The sequence below is a fragment of the Podarcis raffonei genome, chromosome 2 (genome assembly GCF_027172205.1).
Source record: "Podarcis raffonei isolate rPodRaf1 chromosome 2, rPodRaf1.pri, whole genome shotgun sequence".
Classification (NCBI taxonomy): domain Eukaryota; kingdom Metazoa; phylum Chordata; class Lepidosauria; order Squamata; family Lacertidae; genus Podarcis; species Podarcis raffonei.
Window position 1 is genome coordinate 43,324,393 of NC_070603.1, and position 20,033 is coordinate 43,344,425.

General features: G+C 45.8%; 2 protein-coding genes across 3 annotated transcripts; one reads left to right on the top strand and one right to left on the bottom strand.

Moving 5' to 3' along the window:
• Nucleotides 1–1,032: 1,032 nt before the first annotated feature.
• XAB2 (XPA binding protein 2) lies at nt 1,033–16,774 on the bottom strand. Its single transcript, XM_053376276.1, has 19 exons — nt 16,586–16,774; nt 15,446–15,594; nt 14,961–15,084; nt 13,848–14,045; nt 12,325–12,459; nt 11,996–12,160; nt 9,941–10,085; nt 9,433–9,584; nt 8,679–8,798; nt 8,148–8,279; nt 7,418–7,549; nt 5,810–5,923; nt 5,153–5,315; nt 4,388–4,578; nt 3,672–3,794; nt 2,972–3,143; nt 2,735–2,861; nt 1,571–1,680; nt 1,033–1,231 (listed from the first exon to the last, which is right to left on the bottom strand). Exons 1-19 carry the CDS (start codon nt 16,757–16,759, stop codon nt 1,170–1,172), a joined length of 2,688 nt encoding a protein of 895 aa, XP_053232251.1. The 5' UTR covers nt 16,760–16,774; the 3' UTR covers nt 1,033–1,169.
• Nucleotides 16,775–16,863: 89 nt separating this feature from the next.
• Nucleotides 16,864–19,317, top strand: LOC128407649 (protein PET100 homolog, mitochondrial). Of its 2 annotated transcripts, none has more exons than XM_053376278.1 (4): nt 16,864–16,936; nt 17,774–17,860; nt 18,886–18,918; nt 19,139–19,317. In XM_053376278.1, the coding sequence occupies exons 1-4, from the start codon at nt 16,910–16,912 to the stop codon at nt 19,214–19,216; spliced, it is 225 nt and encodes a 74-aa protein (XP_053232253.1). In that variant the 5' UTR covers nt 16,864–16,909; the 3' UTR covers nt 19,217–19,317. The 2 variants fall into 2 exon arrangements, with proteins under 2 accessions (XP_053232253.1, XP_053232252.1); XM_053376277.1 differs by having other exon boundaries at nt 16,889–16,963.
• The last annotated feature ends 716 nt before the right edge of the window (nt 19,318–20,033 follow it).

Genomic DNA, 20,033 nt, shown 5'->3' on the forward strand with positions numbered 1-20,033 from the left:
ATCCCACACAGAGTGGGGTGAATAAAAGACACTGGAGGCAGATTGTGTCTCTGGTTTTGAAAGCCTGCCTTTCCTTTCTCTCTATAATTGGCTTTATGTTGCAAGTGTCTGCCTTCAGCTTTAGCCTGTGCCCATTACTCAGCTGTTTTGGATAGCAGGGCAGAGGCACGGGCAAGATAGGAGTCTAGCCATTTTAAAGCCTTTTTTGTGGGATGTTTGTGGACTTGTTCCATGTTTAATGCAGGGTTAGAACTACTGGGGTGTGACCAGCTGCTGTTTCCTTGTTTGGGTTTAATTAAGCGTTGCTTCCTTGAAAGCAGTGGAGGTTTGGTAGGTGCTGGTTGGTAGAAGGAAGTAAGGTCATTCTCCTTCTTCCACCCAGCTATTTGTTGGACTTTCCCCCATGAGTATGACCAAGCAGGACAGGAATATACTTAAGAACAGGACTTGGGAGAAACTGCTATATAGCAGGAAAGACAAATTGGCATTCACGGAAAGTATGTGGTAACAACCTCATCACTACTGCTTAACCCCCTTTCCTTAATGTTCATTGTTCCTAAACATCAAGAGCTTATTCACATGTCTGTTTTAAGCTGCCAGGATCTTATGAAGTAACTGTTAAGCTAGTGAGAGAGGATGAATTCTTATCAGCAGCACAGTTAAGGAAATTCCATTAGGAAGCTAGGGGTTAAGCACTCCATTGTATTGAACATGCCACTGAACTGAAAGCAGTGTTTGACATAAATTGAAGAAGCCCCTTTTATTACACTTTTTAAGCTTAGGAGAGTTAGACTTTCAGTAATGAAAAGTATGCCGAACTAGCAGCTGACAGTGCAGGTTACTTATTCATGTATACAGCAGCTGGCATTGTGGCCCCCCTTTCTCATAGAGGATCAATCATCCAGTCCAACCCCTTGCAATGCACAAATTGGTAGCTGTCCCTTACGGGGATTGAAACTGCAACCCTGGTGTTGCCAACACCATGCTCTAACCAATTGAGCTAGTTTCCCATACAGACCTACACCAGACATATGATAAAAAGATTTTATAAATAGCAACATGACAGAATAGAAAAGGATACTATCAAGGAAAACAAACAAATTACACCAACCCAGCTTATATGACACTTGTAGCCCTAGTTCAAAAGCAGTTCATCCATCTGCAGCCACTCAATCATCCCTAAGGCCTCCAAACACAGCGGAAGGAACACTCTGCTGCTCCAGCTGCACCTCTGTAGGAGAGAAGATTTGGGATAATCAATATAGAGCAAGAACAGTCAGATGTCAGGCTTAGAGAAATGACTTTGCTGGGTTGAACCTCAGCATTCTAGCAACCATTTCTGATTTGTGCCAGAACTAAGCTGAACTCTCTTTTTCACATAAAAATATAGTTTTGCCAAAAGTATCTTCAGCAATCCCCCTTTTTCACGTGTGGAGACTTTTTAGAGACCTGGCAGATCAGAAATCCTTGCTGCTGTTGCAAATCACCTGGAGATCTACTGGTAAACCCTAGTCTACTTTGTGCCTATTTGCTTCAGAAACTAGACCATACAGCACCCTCTCTTACTTACCGTCAGGCTCATTATCCTCACTCTCATCTCCATCATCCAAATCAATGTCTATCTCATCAGGATTAGCCTGTTTGGAGAGTTCAGCCAGCTCGCTGCGGGAAGCATCACTCCTAGAAATAAGGAACAAGAAACTGGTGAATTGTACAGGAGCCAGCACAGTATTATTCACACAGTGACTGCCCCATGCCTATACTGCAGGAAACAGGTCCATCCTGAGAAGATCAAGCTGGCTTTACAGGTTCACATCTCTCTTCTCCACTGCAGGCTGCAACTGAAAGCCACTAGATAAGCTACACCAACTATTAGAACCTGCAGCGTTGACTCAACTCTACAGCTTCACTATCCGCATGACCGTAAATGCATTAAATGCATTTGGCTTCACTGTAACAACCATCAAGGCAAAACAGAACAAAAATGCATAGCGAAGGGGCTAATGGAAGTTAAAACATAAGTCACACCATTGCTACACTCCTCCCTCTACCCTGAAATGCAAACTCTCTCAATCCTGTTTTGTGTTAGTTTCAGGCTTTAGTCTAATGTCAAGATCTTAGACTCTAGGATCAAGTCATGTAGCGACAAAGCCCAGCTTGGGTCTGATAGTGTGTGCCTGCCACTACCCAACAGAGACACAAGTTTAATCATGATAAGAACTAGAATTCCACTACCTATCCAACTTCAGTGCATGTGGACACATACAGAATTTTAACACAGCAGGTGGACAAACTGAGCAGTTGTTTAAAAATATCTCTTCCCCCGCCCAACCACCACAAAAAACCCTTTGAAGTAGTGGAGACAGTAGGCACAAGGTGGTTTCTGTGGCCCTGGCTATACTTCTGTGTCTCTTCTACTACCCAAATTCCAGGGGGAAGTATTTTTATAACCTCTAACCAGAACATACATGCATTAAGATAAAAAGTAATGTACACTGCACATCAAATAGATTCTGTCTACTGCCTAGTTTCTCACGGCAAGAACACTGCATGTTTTCCCATTTCCAGCAGCAGCCACCTCGTGCGACCATCCCTACTTCTACAACTCTCCAAGCTTACAACAAACAGCTTGGTTCTTGCCCAACCTGAAATATGACCCCTGGTGTATTGCATGCTGGGTGGTGACCTACAGCAAAGAGGTTAAGCAAGTCTCCCTGGCCTGCAGTACACTCACCTGACAAACAGGATCTTCTCCTTAGCTTGGGGCTGATCTCGCTCCGCTTCAGCTGCCAACTGCTCCGCCCGCTGCTCTAACAGTTTCATGTCATCCATGCCACTCTGCCCAGGTGCCAGGTCAGACACTGAAACCAAAAGACAAGCAGGAGGGAAGGGCAGAGGAAGGGTTAGAACGGAAAAGGAGATGTAGTGGCAGACACCCCTCTCTGTGCAGGGTGCGGGGGGTGAGACCTACCTGTGCCCGTGGCATTGCTGTACACCTTCAGCATCTGAGAGGCCATGAAATTGACTTGTGTGTTGTACGTTGCTTGCACGCTTCGTTTAATGCGAAGCATCTCCCGGATAGTGTCTTCGTTCCCATGCCGGATCTCAAATTCCTTCCATGTCTGCCAGAAATTGGCAGTAGTCTGGCAGGAGAAGAAAAAGTGTTTTGAGGGGTGGGGTGGGAAAGAAGGCAGTCACTGCGAAGTTCAACAGATCAAGCGGAACTTCTCCTTCCTGCTTCACTAGCCTTTCCCCTGAGCTCTGCTATGGGAAAAGCAACATGGAGGTGTGTCTGTGTACAGAGATGAGTTGCGCAGTGTATCTTCTGCACCACAAATTAAAATCCTTGCATTTTTGCGATAAATAAGTTGTTATAATAAATAATAATAATAATAATGCCGATAGAGTTATCCTTGAACATGATGGAGAGCTAGCTTTTCTCACCTTCCCACACTGGGTCCTAAAAGGCCTTGCTCAGGCAGACGTATGACTAGTTCTCTAGTGTGTGGAAGAGATCATAGAATCATAGAATTGTAGAGTTGGAAGGGTCCCCGAGGGTCAACTAGTCCAACCCCCTGCAACGCAGGAATCGCAGCTAAAGAACCCCTGACAGATGGCCATCCAACTTAATTAGAAACTTCTCACAAAGGAGAGCCCACCAGGTGACTTACTCGGGGATCACACATCTGCGAACAGTAGGAATAGATGGCCCGAGCTCGGTCTATTTCGCCCAGCTTGCACTCCATGTCGGCAAAGCGCAGGCACATCTCCCGAGCGTGTTCATCTGTCAGCACCTGCAATGGGGATACGTGTTAAAACTGCACCCCGACCATCAATGTTTCTAAAACGGCTAACGAGTTAAAAACAAAAGCACCCAAACACATATTGCAAACCGAAAGGGACGCAATAAGAGCACAGCAGCAGAAAAAGACACAAGTTGAATTGATGTTAGCAGTCCTGTTGCATGATGACAAAGATTTGTGTGGACACCAAGTGAGGATCCCCAAGGGCAGCCTTCCAAAGGTTGGGGGTCGTAATCAAAGGGACTGGCTCACTCTCTGCTATCCATCAGCCCTGTTTCTGAAGTGGACCTCAGGGCACAAGCAGGTATCTCTGGGAAGTGGTCCCAAGCTGTATAGGGCTTTATAAAAAGGTAGCACTCAACACTTTGACCTGTGCTGAATAAGAGCAAAAACAGCATATTGCACAATATCCTCATAGCTGTAATAGTGATTACAGACGCTGTAGTTGTATTTACCCCATATCATATAAGGGAACACAAGCCCATTCAGCCATTACCTAGCAGACTACTTCCTCTCTAGGCGAGGGCAAGAGACATCCTGGAGTTTTAAACACAGGATTATTTATTTGGAAAAAAGGAACTAACCTCAATAGCCTTCTCATAGATGCTACGTGTGTGTGTGACCCCATAGATTTCAGCTGCTCTCTTGATGTAGATATTGTACATGTCATACTGCTCCGAAGGCTGCACAGCCTGAGTGGCCCTCTCATACACGGCCATGGCATGGCGTGCCAGCCCATATTCTTCCTCCAGTTTGGCATACAGCAAGTAGATAGCTGTGAACAGAGAAGAAATTAAAGCAAAACTACATTCCTCCCCCACCCCCAATCTTTGGGTCAACTCTTCTCACCAAGATATTTTGGCCCTGTATGGACTACGTTAGTGACACTCCAGATACCATAGGAAAAGTTTTTAATAAGCACTGCCCCAAGGGAGAATTATTGAGATTGCCCTCTTGCACTGAAGAGGATGTGACAGAGATGTTCTCTCCATCTCAATGGCTCCTGCTGGACAGGAACTTATCAGGCCTCAAACAGATTGGCTACCCTAGGGGGGCGCCATTCAGATGTTTTGAACTACAACTCCCATGACCCCAGACTACTGGCTAAGCCAGTCCAGTTGAGACAGATGGGAACTGCAATCCACAACCTCTGGAGAACACCACGATGGCAACCACTGGGTTATGGATGCAGGTGCCCTCTGGCTCGCTTTGGGAGCAAGTCCTCTAGCTTTGGCCTTGCTGTTTCCTGTATCTCAGCTTCCGTTGCCCAGGAAAACAGGACTGGTCTTTTCCCACCCCCAGGCTTTTACTGCCTCTGCTCCCTTGCAACACAGCACAGTTCCGCTTACTTTTAGCGTATTTCTGGGGGCAGCCATCTAGAGCCTGTTCAAAGAGGTCCCGTGCACGCTCCAACTTCTTGCCACCATAGCGGTCGGTGAATTTGGTAAGATAGGTGTTCCAAATGTCATACACGTTTGGCCACTTGAACAATGAGATGCCCCTCTCATACGCCTGCCGGAGAGAAGGAATGGTATGAAAAAGACAGCAAAAGCTTTCTTCTAGTTGGTATACTCTTGCCTATATGAAAACCACCATATTGAGCCAGGTGATTGTGGTCTATGCAGTCCAGTACTATCTGCTCTGGCTGACAGCAGCAACCCAATATCTCCAAAATAGATAAACCTTTTCCCAGCTTTGCTACCTGAGGGTCTTTTAAACCAGAGATGCCAAGGAATGAATCACGGGACCCATTAGCTGAATCCTACCCTTCATGCTAATCTTTCCAAAGGTTACAGAGATGTAGGATCTGCAGAGTTCCGCTCTGCTACCTAAGAAGTACACCACACACTGTAGATATTTTGAGCCCAAGGTCCTCCCTCTCAAGCTCCACAGCTTGCAGCAGGCAGCTTTTACGATTCAGTGGCTCCCAAACCAACCAGATGGGCAACTTCCCACTCCCCCAGCTGCTGTGAGAGCAGACAGAGGTATTGATACGGCCAACTTACCTTGAAGCTCTCTTCAAAGTAGCTGTGCTCTTCCAGGAAGAGGCCATAGTTAATGATGATTTGTGGGGTGGCAATGCGCAGGTCCAGAATGCGGTCATACACGGCTTTAGTAGACTAGGGGTGGGGACATAAAGAAACTTCAATATTAGGCTGAACCACAAAGCGACAGCCGAGTTACAGAGACAGCTTGGGTCTCTCAGTCACTGTCCCTTCCCCAGCTATGCCCAGAGATATAGAGGGAGGAGATCAGGAGGGAGGAAACAAGTCCCTGTGGTCAATACAGGCCTTTTAATGCAGAGCTGGCAGGGCTGCTGCCCACAGCTGCTCAAGGCAAGCGGTAAACAAGGCTCCCTATTACCATCAAAGGGAATCAGTAGGCCCCAATTGGATTGTCAGAAAAGATGGGAGCAAGAACTGTAGTGCTTCTCACGTAGTGTACTACTTCACATGTAGTGTACTACTGCTGTGTGCTTCACATAGTTTTATTTGTCGATTAAATCTGTCAACTACTTTATCTTGTCCAAGGCAATCCACAGCGACTTGCAACCAAACAGACAATAAACCTCACATAGATACATTAAAACCAAGAGAAAAGGGAAATGCATTAAAAATATCCCAGCCGCTTCTAAAAGGCTAGCTAGAAATAATCATGAATAAAAGGGGGAAACATTGAAGGCAGGAAAGAAGTCAGGAGAGCACAGATAAATATGCTGAAAGAAGCTATGGGTACCAAAACCCACTCAGTTTCTTGAAGTAGAGACTTCGCTTCAGGGAACGGGAAGTCAGGGGCTTGAGTTGTGCAAGGCTGCTCTGCTACCGACTTACAACAGCTCCATGAAACAGAGCCAGTTCTCTGGGCCCTAATGCTACTCTCTAGACAGGCACAGCCCCCCTCTCCCTGTGTCAGCATCATACTATTTCAAAGCCAAAGCCATGGTGAAAGGGGAGGAGAGGAGGGTGCAGTCTCTAGAATAGCTTAAAGATGACTAGGAAACAGTGAGGGTCTGTCGTTTTGGGTGGTTCAGAAGATCTCCAAGTATAGCATTAGCTAGCAAACCAAGAAGTCCACGGAATACCTAACCACTGATTTTGTGCCACTCAAAAGCCAAGGAATGCCAATTCAAAAACCAGCTCATTTGTGCCTAGCTAAAGCTTTTTTTAAAAAAGAAGATGACTGTTTTGGGAGGGCTGCTGAAGTGGCAAAAAGTCATTCACTTTCTGCACAGCTTGTCCCAGTGGTTAATCCTTTTGCCTGCTAAACTAGAGCCGGGTTTCTAATTTGTCTTTAGTCTAATTCCCAGATGTTGACCCTTATTCTGTCTCTCCCTGCTAGCTCAAGGAGACATTTACTGCCCACAGTACTTGCTTCCTTGGATACTTCTCAGACACTTCTGGACAGAAGGCGATTAAAGCTGATTGAATAATACTTAAAACAGCCAGAGAGAAGTGCCATGATAGGAAAGAAGAACAGAAACCCAAAGCTAATGCTTTTCGTGTCTGGATGAGGCAGGCTTCTATGGCTGCTCCAGACAGGAAAAGTTGGCGCTTGCCCTTTCCACAACTCCAGAAGGCTCTGGCAGACAATGGAGGCCAGGAAAGGCCACTTACCTTGAAGGTGCCAAGACTTTCTTCCAGGTCAGCCAACATTGACCAAACCTTGAGGGACTTGTAGACACGGTTCTGCACAGGTTCTGAGGAATCAAAATACTCTGCTTTCTTAGCTGGGATGGCTGTGGCTTTCTGAAGGAACAAGAGAAAACATGATTAAGGGTAGAATTCACATAGCACTAAGTAGGGTATGCACATGGGGAACAAGGCCTGCTCAAACAAGAAGATGTCCCCCGTTCTCCCCGTGTGCCCTCGAAACCTGTTCTGAGGAGCCTCCAACTTCCAGAGCAGAATTTCTTTTGGGGTGTGTGTGTGTGTGTGTGTGCGCGCGCGTGTGCGTGCAGAGGAATCCTGTTGTGAGAACAGACATCGCTTTGCGCTTGCAACAACTTGGTTGAATCCCACCCTTAGAATGTATCTCTCTCTTTAGATATAAATTATCTCTGCAGACAGGAAACTGGGTGGCCTCACATTGTTAGAAATACAAAAGCTTAGAAATCTTGGTTTCCTGCTTTCTTATTTAGCCACACCGCACCATTCAGCTAATAACAGTGCTCCCCTATGATTCAACCACTAGAGCTCCAACTCCATTCAGGGTGATGTAGACAGAAAAAAGGAGTCTTGTTTTTGATTGCGTGACTATACGCCCTTAACTCCGAAGTAATCGTCTGGGAACCCAAAAAGCAACACTTCTGGATTATCAGATGCCTGCCGCCTTGTTTCTGCTCACCCGCAGGATGCGCAGCGCTTGGTCATAGTTCTCGTGCCGCAACTCCATCTCGCCATATTCGCACCACACGCTGGCCAGCTCATCCACTTGCTTGAAGTTGACCTTGGTAGCCTTTTCAAAAATGGTTCTGGCCTGGGAACAAGTAACGTAGGCAAGGTGAGGGGGAAAGCAGGGCCAGAAAGAGCCCCCAGTTTCAGCATCTCCTCTTCTTGGACTAGGCTATGTGGTGGGGCAGGTCATCCGAGTAATACTGCATCACCAAGGATGGTGGCTTCCCGGAGTTTGGGTTAGGTTGACTGATATAAGACTCGCTCACCACAACGAAAATCCCTGAATCAATTTACAAGAAGAATGAAACACAGTAACAAAAATGCATGGAGTTAAGCCTGAGGCAGCTGTGGTGAAGGGCATTTGCAACAGAACCCGAGTCTCTGTTGTGCTTCTGGGCAGCAGCTAGGAAAGTAAGGCAGGAAACATTTTGAAAGGCAAGGACAGAGCAGCGTCAGCCTCCCAAACCCATGCATCACTCACGTCTTCGATCTGTCCATTGACCTCGTAGAATTTGGCAAAAGAAACCCAGAGCGTATGTGTCTTTCCGGTGGCTTTAAAGGGGTCGACAGTCTGCACCGCTTCTGTGTATGTGTTGATGATCTGGAGGAAGCAGGGAGAGAGGTAGAGGAAAAGAAAAGATTGAGCTCTGGCAGGTTCCTAGGTTCCTTCCTTCCTGTACGGTTTGGTGGCTGTAGCTGCGAAGCACAACACAGAGGAAGTGAGAAGTGCCAACTAGTACAATCCCAATGAAGTTTTTCTTCTGGAAAACAGCCTGCTTCTCAGTAGATCTAGAAGGCTACTAGATGGTGACAAGTGGGAGAACTGGCTCTCCATTTCCAGCTCAGCCCTGCCTTCCAGGCAGCAGCTTAATTAGACCGGCATGAGTACCCGTCTATGAATGCCCTTCTGAGCAAATGTGGAAACTCCAATGTGCTGAGCACCCATTAGTAGACAGAAGCTTTTTGAAACTTCATGAAATTTGCTTGGGGTGGAGGGAGCCCCAGTGGACGAAATGCTGTGTCAACTTCCATCAGTGACACGACCAACGTTGGGTGGCAGCAACTCCTTGGAGGGTATTCAGATTCAGCTCCATACCCAAAACTTCGCCATTCATCACTGATGCTGAAATCCAGTGTTTAATAGAAGGGGAACACGCTAGCCTGAAAGTCCAGCAGCTCCCTGGTTCCCAGCGCTGGGTCTGCTCATGCGATCCCTACTGTGGGGATTTCCTTACCTCGCGAGGTTTGCCTTCATACAGCTTCACCCGCTTGTGCCACTCGTGGACGTTGTGAGGATTCTGGCGCAAGAGGACACTGTTAAGAAGCAAGGGCCGGCGTGTGATCAGCTGCTCAAAGCGAGCCAGGCGCAGCTCCAGGTCCACATCATCTGTTTCCCCGGGGGGGGGGGGCAAAAGAGCAGGAATGAGAGATGGTGCAGGAAGGCAGCTACTTGCAGCTGAAATTCCCCCTCTATTTTCTCACCTACACATTCCATACCTACAGCTACGCCCTGGGTTCCTTTAGAAAAGGGAAGGTCTTTTAATATAAGGCTTTATCAATGATGCAACCCCAGGGAGAAGCATCCATCACAACTTGAAAAAGTTTAGGGAGAACTGAGACATCCTCAGGAGTCTCAGCAACTGTGGCATGCATTCTCTTAGATGCAGTCTGGAGAAGAATTTCTTCTCTTCTGAAAGGTAAGGAGGAGCAGCACCTGCTTCCTACCACCTGAGCTGCTCTTACCCTCCTCCTCACGTCCCATCTCAGAGCTGGTCTCCATCTTGGCAGCGATCATGCTCTCCTCAAACTGGGCGTAGCTGTCGAACACCTGAGTGAAATCCCGCACTGTCATCACAGTCTGTATGGCTTCTTCGTAGACGTCGCGAGCCTAAGACAGAGAGAGTGAAGGGATTACTGTTCCAGTCTGCAAAGCAATGCCTGTGGTCTCTGTTCCCACGGCCGGCTACCAAGCAGCTTCGACTTCTCTAATGGTTTTCATGGGAAATGCTCTTAAGAAAGCACAGATCACCACTCAAGACGTATCCACTTATACGGAACTCAAAGCTTTTTCTTATTGTGGGAGGAAACAGTGTGCCAAAAGGAACTGCCTCTGGGATGAAATTGATCTACAAATAGGTTATTTGGAACAGGCAACATAAACTTCCTATGCCAAGAAAGAGCAGGTACCCGCAACTCAGTCCAAAGTGACAACTGCATTCTAACAGCTTTCAGAGCTCAACCCTATATTTAACAGGGATGTTCAGGCCGGGGAAAATCATGCACTAGGTTGCCCATCAAATCCAAAGTCTATTGGCTAAATCAGTAGTTTTCAACCTGGGGTGCCTTGAATGATGGTCAGGGTACCGTGGGCAACACTGGCCTCTGTCTCTCTTTCCTTCCCTCCCTCCTGATGCCCTCTTGTGTCTCTGCCTCCCAAAGGCTTGCACAGCTGTTTGTTGCAGCAGCCCAGGCTACAAGCTCCTCAGGCGAATGGTGCCTCTGGGGCCAGCCAGGGGTTGCTTCCCAGGCCCCTGTGGGGCAGTTTGAGGAGGCATCTCTCTTGGGGAGGGGCAACTCAGAGACCAGGGGTGGCAGCTGCAGCTGCCCAGAGGAGAGGAGGCTGAGGGAACACTCCACAAGGGAGGGTGTTCGAAAAAGGGTGAGAGGCTGCCAGCTCGGCAGGCAAGGGGTGACATAACTGGGCTCCTGAGCCCTACATGGGTGCTGCGGAAAGAATGCAGTTGGTCAAGGGAGCCGTGGACTCAAAAAGGTTGAAAACCTCTGGGCTAAATGCCTTTGCCTTTGATTCTAATTTGAGGAGGAATCAAGTTACAGGATCACCCAGAAGTTTAAACCTGAACAACTGAGGGCTTGTTCAGATGTCCCAAAGGAGGAAACACGTTATTGAGTACTAATTCTCAGTCTCCTCCAGCTGTCCATACATCACATTTTTTTCACCAGTTTGCTGACCTCGGTACCAATTAAAAAAGCAAACAAACAATGATTTCTAAAAATCTACTCGGCATGACATTAAGACATGAAAATCCTGCTTGTTATGTACAGTCACCCCAGAAAGCACTAGGATTCTTATTTGTTTTCCCTAGTGACTTTTCACAAACTTGGAACACTTCATGTATTATGAGACACTATGAATCTTCTGATGGGGAGAGAGCAGAACAGAAATAATATAATAAAAGAAGAAAATCATAGGAGATACTTCCCCCTATCCTTTGTCGCTCCTCTATGCTAGGTAACTTTCCTCTACTGCCAATCTTCCAGATTCTTCCATTTCCATTTTTGTTTGGTGGCTTGTAAGGATTTCTGTTGCTTATTTTGCTGACTGTTCCTTATCTGATCCCTACAAGCTCAGTAAACGCCTTATTTAAAAGAGTGAATTAGGAGAAGAGTGGAGACAGACAATAGCTCTTTTTAAGTGAGTTCAAAGTGATCTAAAAGAGGCTTCCCTTCTGGTGAAAAAGGTTTTCAGAACAATAGAAACACCTATAAAGTCTGCTTAGTAGAGGTACATGTGGGTGGCACGTATTTACCATTACTAGCAGACTTTTGTTCAAACTGTCTTCAGCCCTTCATAAAAATTAATGTCTGTCTCCAACCCAAGATTTTCACCAAATAAAGGTGAGGTCTTGCTCAGACCAGATGAATAAGGAATTTAAGAGGAAATAGCTGAAAGACTTGAACGTTACACTCTGTGCCATTTTGAAGTTCCCCCTGGGATTGGGATATGACTCCAGCCAAGTCCCTGCATCACAGCACAAACCCTCAGGCCCAGGTGACTACCTTCTCAAAATGCCCACTGCGGATGTAGTAGTCTGCCAAGGAACACCACAGCTTGCCCAGCTGGTCGGTGAAGCGAGTCAGGCCGCCCCGGATTATGGCCCCCACATTGAGCGACTTCACCTTGTCCGGATTCTGCGAGATGAGGTCACAGAGCTCGTGCCACAGCTGCAACGGAGAGGACAAGGTGTCAGAGAGATCTTGGCAACGCTGAGAGGCAGGAAAAGCATCAAGTGTACAGGTTGTTCTGCAGCAGGCATCTTTGGATGAAGGAGAAGAGAGATCCTCCACATAATTTTGGAGGGCTGACTGCCAGCTACCATGAGCCTCACTTGATAGTTGGATTTCCCCTCCTTGGAGATGAAGCGTTCATCATTCACCACAGCGGCAAGGCGGACAGCAGCCTCATCCAGGCGGTCAATGGAGCGCAGGTACTCAATATATTCCTCAGCATTCTCCGGGCTCAGCTGCAACATAAAAACGCGTACAGCTCAGAATCCACCAGAATGCTGACAAGACCAAAACAGTGGCAGTAGAAGAGCTAATGTAGATTAATTGCAGCACTGCTAGAAGTGCCAACTCAAGGTTAGCTAAGAATACAAGGAGTAGCTTACAACCCTTTGTGCACAGTGTGTTATAGCTATTTAAGATTTGTCAGGGGGAACAAGTGTGATTTCTTTTAGGCAACATGACAAAATTTTCACTTATTCCAAAATTAAAATGAAAAACAGCAGATTAAACAGACTACTATCTACAGATTTAGAGCAGACAACATTTTGTAAAGAGGTGTCCTAGTTCAGGAGTCCTAAGCAAAGGGTTTCAGACCCAGAACCCCTCTTTAAGTCCATCTGCAATGCAGGATCTACTTAAGAGTTGGCATATGTTCATTTATCCTCGCTGTAGGGTGTTCAGATGCAAAAAACGTACAAGCACCTTGAATCTTTACCAGATGTATATAAGAGGGAGTTGTAAAAGTTGGAATTTGTCATGTAGGGCTGCAAAAAACATGTCCCTGCTGAAATTTCCTGTTCTGCGAAACTACGGAAGGTTAAGGGATTGTGGCTTCCTTTGCATCTGGTGTCTCGGTTTCTTTAAAAATAACAGAAAAAATAAAATTATTGGGCGCCACTGATGTAATTTACAACAAGTTTCTGCATCTCAACTCCCAGCAGAAGGACAGTTCTTGAGTTAACATAATGAATAAGAATATTCTGGGCGGCTCCCAATCAAGTGTAAAAAACAATACAGCATTAAATATTAAAAACTTCCCTAAACAGGGCTGCCTTCAGATGTCTTTTAAAGATATGATAGCTGCTTATTTCCTTCACATCTGAAGGGAGGGTGTTCCACAGGGTGGGTGCCACTATCGAGAAGGCCCTCGGTGCATTAGTATTTCTGGAAAATCTCCCTGATCTAATCTAGAGAGGTACCCAATTAAATAACACTTTTGTCCAATACTCTCCCTTTGAGAAGGGATTTCTCTTTGCTGAAAAAGCAATTTTATTGTTCTCTGTCATAAATGAAATCAATCAAATATTTTGGTGCTATTGAAGAATTTGTTCCACAGCCTTCTGATCTCTCTGTACCCTCTCTAGCCACTTCCAAACACTATGAGTACCCAACTCAAATACAGTATAATATTCCAGTAGGTTTCGCAAGGGCTATGCACAAGACTAAAAGTAGGACAAGAATTCATTCAGTGCTAATAATGAAAAGGAGCCTAAAAGAGAAGAAACCCATTTAGGCAGTCATTGCACAAGGAAGACAACACTTTCTCTACAAAGATTACGCAGATGGCTCAGAGGTGGAAGAGTTTGGTAAGACAAATTAGTTGGGGACATGTGGGCTCCCTTACCTTCAGGTACCTGCGGTAGACCCGCACAGCTGTCTCGGGTAATGGATACAGGCGCACAAACTTCAGGTAGAGTGGCCAGATACGATGGTGCTGTGTGATGGGCAGGGCCCGGAGTGCTCGGTCAAAGGTCCTACGGGTGCGGGTGATCCGACACTGGTCCATAAGAAACTGGCAGTAATCTAGCCATATCCGAGGCATCTACAATCAGACAAATAATAAGAAAATAGCAACTCCCTTTGGGGATCTGACCAAAGGTTAACACTGTCCCACAGCCAGCTTCTAATAGTGGCTACACATATGTGACTAGGAAGTTCGCAAGTGGGCTATGACAACAACAGTGGCTTGCATCTAGCATGCAGCAGTCAAGCAAGTCACTGCCTCTGAATACAGCTGTTCCATTTTAAGAAATTCTGCTTAATGGACTCCACTAATTTATCTATTTCTTTATTCAAAAAGCCAATGAACTTACCGGTACTTGCAAACTCCACACTTTGTAATACTAGGGTTGCCATGCGTCTGGAATTTCCTGGACATAACCAGCATTCAGTAGTCCGAAACAGTGTCCAACAACTTTTGTGTGTTTGCTTTTTGCTTATCCTAAACCTATTGCAATCAATTAACGTATTTTTCTGTGTATAAGACTAGGTTTCCCCCCTAAAAAATAATATCCAAAATTTGGGGGCATCTTATACACATCTCTAATTTCACTAGGAGACTCAAGTGCTAGTGTTTTGAATAAAAAATTCTCTACAGAATGGCTCATCAGTTTACAAACCCTTCAGTGATTTTCATTAAGGCTTTCTTCTTAAGGAAGGAGCTCCCCCGTTATTTTTATCATTTCCCTCCCATTGCTATGTGGCATCTACAACAGTTTCTGAGACAAACTCACAGATTTAGGCTAAAGATTGTTGTTTTTAAGAGAGTTGAAAGTGGTATACTAAAGCCATTATTGCATTCCACATACGCACACTTCTGAGATACAGCTCTGAAATGAAAACATATGTGAGGCCTTCAGATAGACATCGTCATAACCAGCCATAATAGCAGCCATTATGATTGACTCACTTTTCCCAGGCGTTACCAGCCCTCTAAGCATATCACCAACCACTGTACCTTGTGCATGAAGACAAGGGCACGCTCATGACAGTTGTTCACTTCTTCATAGCTGGGATCCGTTACACACTTGCTCTTTACCTGCTTCCGTCGCTGCTTAAGATAATTATACCATAGCTTGTAGCTGCAAAACACAAAGGGGGCAACTATTAACATTAAAGTAAAAGATTTTGCCATGTTGCTCCCAGCTCTCATTACGAGGGGAGTTGGGTGATCATAGTGCCTTGCTCCTGAAATAAACCAGGGAAACATCAACAGGGACAGCAAGGGGTTCCATCTGTTGAGGGTATTCCTGTCTGCTTTCAGAAGAGACCAGAAAACAGATCATAAGAAACTCCCCTCAATTCTGAAGAAGAGTTAGCCTTTCATTTACATTTTTTATACAACAATGCCTTATGAAAATCTGGATTGAAAAGGGTTCCCCTACTACCTTCATGCAGTTTGCTAAAGAACTTTACATAAAAGAAAGAGACACAAGTGCATACCTGCCTGGCAATTCCTTAAGAGCTCTCTCATAGATCAGATTCAAGATATGCTTGGGAGCATTTTGCTTGAACTCAATGTAGCGGATCCAGCACTTGACAGAGAAGGGGTTGCGCAATATTTCTTCTTCATATTGCAAGTCTTCCTCTTCCTGTGTAGGGGTGAGGAGCAAGGCGATATAAATTTAGAGAGAGGATGTATTATTATATTTCTTTGTGCAGCACCGTTATAACTTACGCACCCCAATGCTATCTTCAGGTTTTTGAAAAATGCTACCTAATTTTACATGTGAGCATATGAAAAATGAACCAAAAAATCATCACTTCATATTTTACTGGAGCCACAAATTCACTAAGTAATCTTTACCAAGTCTCTGGTCCCAGCTCTAAGCTCAAATATTGAGGTGTGAGTGTACAATCTTACCTTACAGGACTACTGTAAGTTAGTAACGACCAAAGCAGATATTATAGAGCAGCATTTCTCAACCCTGGGTCCCAAATACTGCTGAACCACAAGTCCCATCATCCCTGACCACTGGTCCTGCTAGCGAGAAATGAAAGGAATTGTAGTCCAATGACATCTGGGAGCCCAAGGTTGAGAAAGGCTATTACAAAGAATCATACAACAGCTGTCACTCTAAGCCTCTTTCTTTTTAAATGTCTACTTAAAATAACAGAGTGACATCATAATAAGCACCCCACTTTAACATCATAGGCTAGCAGAAGCAATATGATGATGTCATATCAAAATATTTTTGGGTATTAAATGTTACAAGAAGGATAGAGTCAAAGGGCACAAAGAGACAGCGGTTCTATTGTAACAACACTTGCCCTGGCCATGAAATACCATACGGTACACGGGACATATTGAACACTTAAAATTCGCTGCACGAATGCAAAGTAGAATTATTGTGCAAGGCTATCACCCAGCGACTCCCTATTAGAAGGATTACATCGCTTTTCCTTGACTTGGTTCAATCTTGAGGGGAAAGAACTCTGCACATGTTCAAAGCAAGCCTCGCCTTTTATTTCACCGGCGCAGGGGGGGGGGAATTAAGTTCTGTGGGCGAAAGGGAGCTCGGCCTAGGGAGGACCCGTCCGAGCATTTCACCCCCCGACACATTCCCACCGGGGCCTACTCACGAAAAAGAGCTCCCGCTTCCCCAACACCGTCTCCAGCTCCGGCATCTTGGACGCTTCCCACTCCGAGCGAGCGAGCGAGGCGCACGGCAATGACGCACAAGCACATCTGCGGTTCAGAGCTCGGGCTCTCTCCTCCGCTTGCGTCACTTGGCCAGCAACAGTCCTATTGGTCATCCGACAGGGAGGACGTTTCCTTTCCGCCTTCCGGCCGCCATGTTGCTTGCGGGCGCCATCTTCGGAAGACTTTAGGGGCGTGGCATATGGCGAGGGTGGGCGGTGCCAGAGGGAGGGCGGGGCCCCGTTCAGCATCGGCCAAGCGGCGCCATGGGGGTGAAGCTGGAGGTGTTCCGGGTCTGTGGCAAGCGGGGTCCTCCTGGGGTGGGAATGGGGATTTCTCTTTCGCAGACAGAAAGTCTTGTGCAGCTCCCCCGGGGCAAAACCCCGGGGCAAAAAGTCTTGTGCAGCTCCCCCCGGGGCAAAAACCTTCTCCCCGGCAGGCTCTCTTTTCGCTCTTGGGGGCTCGCTGGCCAACATACGAGTTTAAGATAAGATCCTCCCCCCTTGGAGCCCTTCACGTGCCTCGGAGAGCTTCGGTTTTATGGGTTAAAATATATAACTGGAAGGGCAGGCAGCTCGATCGCTCGATCTTATTTTCAAGGCAATAGATGTAGTTTTGAATATCTGTTAGGTTTCATACATGCATAATGTTGGGAAGCACGTAGGAAAGAGCAGGTTGCCCTTACTCGCGGGTATCTGCAGGGAAATGCCGTCTGTCCTCCAGGAAGAGCAGGTCGGGGTGGTTACAATTCCAATGCGGAAACTGGTGAAATGCGCTGCTCGTTGATGTGCCCGAGGTGCCGCTGCGCCCTGCGTCTTCCTTCGCCCTAGAAGCACAGCCCTTGGTGTTGCCAGTCATCCTTTCCTTCTCTCCCTCCGCATCCTGGTGTACAATAACTTCGCCTGCAACCTAGATGTGCTTCTCTTCCTTTCTGCCATTTCTCCTTTCTACCTTTACCTTTTTTTACCTTTACCTCTACCATATGATGGTCGTCCTTCTGACCTTTTAGCAAGGGATGAGAGGAAGCTTCTGCCGTCAAGGGCCAGATTGGGCAAAATCTAATAAAACCCTGCAAAGTGTCCCAATGCACCTGTATTACCATCTGACTTCCTATCTCCTTTCTCTTGCAGATGATGCTGTATTTATCTTTTCCTGTTGCTATGTTCTGGATTTCAAATCAGGCAGAATATTTTGAAGAATATGTTATCAAGCGGAAGGTCAGTTTTGTCATGTAATTAGAAAGGGAAGAACAGGGTGGACTAATGAAATCATTTCCAAACCTTTCCTGTGAGGTTTTATCTGGTTTTTTAAAATTCTCATGCTGATTTCACCTCTGGAATTGGAAAAGAAAAACCCAGGCTTCCTTTTATTGCATTTTACTCAACAGCCATTGCTGGGAGCCTGGCTTCTACAAGCATCTAGTTGCTTCTGGTGTGCTGTTTAGCAGGAGTCATTAGTCTGTAAATAAACAAAATTAATAATAATAAGTGGAACCTGCAGCAAAATGTTGCAGCATATATTCTCGCCTAAAAGGAGGCTTCCCGTTCAGGGTTTCAGTCAGCCATTTCCTCCAAGGAGGGCTTTCCACTTCTCTCCTCTTCCTTTTTTATTTTTCAGCTCTCAGTCTATATTCTATGAGCATTCTTAACCCTGGGCTATTTGTGGGGGGCATTGCCTCTTTCAGTTTTAGTTTTAAAGACCCCCCCACTTCTGCCACTATCAGGGTTACCCCAAGCATTCTGATGCTGTTCCTTGGTGGCCCCATTTGGGTTATGCTACTGCCTGTACTTGATACCTGAACTATTAGGAGAATAAACAAGATTTTCTCAACTGTGTTAAGAGGCCAGGACTTATCTCTTTCTTTCCTAGGTAAATGTTCTTCTTAGGCATGAGATTCTTAATCTCAGGGTCTTAGGTTTGAGCCCCAGGTTGGACAAAAGATCTCTACATTTCAGGGGGTTGTACTAGATGACTGTAGTGTTCCCTTCCAACTCTACAATTCTGATTCTATCCCCAGTGACAGTCTCTTGAAAATTAGGAAGACTTTTCAGTTCTCATAGAATTTTGGTTTGTTCCCTCACTCGAGCTGGCTGTATTTCCCCTGCCCTCTTGGTGTTTTTGACAAATTTGCCTGCTTTCTGCTTGTAATTTAGGTGCCATTTAGGTGGTGGTTTTAATCTGTTTCAATATAAAAGCAGGACTTTCCAATAATATGATTCCCTTTTTAATCCTTTTCCTTCAGAGAGAGATATATCCACCTGAAGATAATTACCAGGTAAATATGCCTCAAGAATGAATGCTGCATGTCTAATCCAGGAGTGGGGAACCTGTGACCTTCCAGATGCTGGCCTGCAGCCCCCATCTTTCCTGACCATTGGCCATGCTGGCTAGGACTGATGGGCATTGGGATTCCAACTGGAGGGCCACAAGTAGCCCACCCCCGGTCTAAGCGAACAGATCATTTATGATGAAATTGGCACTTCTGTCTTCTCCAGAGAAAAGAACTGGAAGACTTCAAAGAGAGAATGAGGAAGGAACACGAGAAGCGGATGCTGCAGTCAGCTAAGGAATAACGATGTAGCATCATCCCCTTTCTCCCCAGAGTTTGATGCACTCTCAAGAAAGTTGTCATCACAAATCTCCTACTTTAACTTAATAAATGCCCTCTAAAACACTTTTTGTACTAAGAGACGAAGGGAATTGCAATGCAGTTTCACTTTGCATTCCTGAATAATGGTTGGCCGTCAACGGGAAAATGGGAAGAGGATATAGGCTCCTTCCTTTGTGTTCTTCTGGCTCTTGCTGGGTGAAGCTGCTGAACCCTGTCTGCAAGTTTGGCAGCTGTTTTAGGAGAGTCACTTTGAATAAAAAGTTCTTTATAGAAAGACTGAATCTCTGTATGTCTTTCAGTAAAGGTATCTGGGTATCTTCAGAGATGCAAGTTATATTTCACTTGTCCTCCTTGGACTGAAGATCTATTTTATCCAGGTGGATCCTTCTGCACTACTTTCTTCTCTCATTGCTCTGGTTTGCACATCACATTAAACCATAGTAAAATAAATTATTGTTTAGTGTGAATGGGCTGCTAAAAGCATGGGTGCAAGACAGATGTCTGAACAGGCCTTTGATTTGCTGGGATGTATCATGCAATTTTATGAAGACGGGAGAAAAGTAGTTTGGTGCTGCAGGTGAACAGCCTGCCGTGATCTCTCTTTTACATTTTGTCAAACTTTCCTTCTTGTGACTTCTGAAAACTAAAAGTACAATCCACCCCCCACCCCCAAGTACTCTGTAATTCTGGCAGTCCCATTGTGTAATCACCCAGTGCATTGAAAGCTTGATAGTTCAATATTCAAAATCCAGCGTAATTTCACGGTGTTCTGTTCTTGC

Coding starts and splice junctions, on each gene's coding strand:
- XAB2 (XM_053376276.1), bottom strand. CDS start 16,759: ATGACCAATAGGACTGTTGCTGGCCAAGTGACGCAAGCGGAGGAGAGA. Junction 15,085..15,445: donor CTTAAGGAATTGCCAGGCAG/GTATGCACTTGT, acceptor TGTGTTTTGCAG/CTACAAGCTATGGTATAATT. Junction 8,799..9,432: donor ATGAAGGCAAACCTCGCGAG/GTAAGGAAATCC, acceptor TGCTTCCTCCAG/ATCATCAACACATACACAGA.
- LOC128407649 (XM_053376277.1), top strand. CDS start 16,910: ATGGGGGTGAAGCTGGAGGTGTTCCGGGTCTGTGGCAAGCGGGGTCCT. Junction 16,964..17,773: donor GCAAGCGGGGTCCTCCTGGG/GTGGGAATGGGG, acceptor TTTCTCTTGCAG/ATGATGCTGTATTTATCTTT. Junction 17,861..18,885: donor AATATGTTATCAAGCGGAAG/GTCAGTTTTGTC, acceptor CTTTTCCTTCAG/AGAGAGATATATCCACCTGA.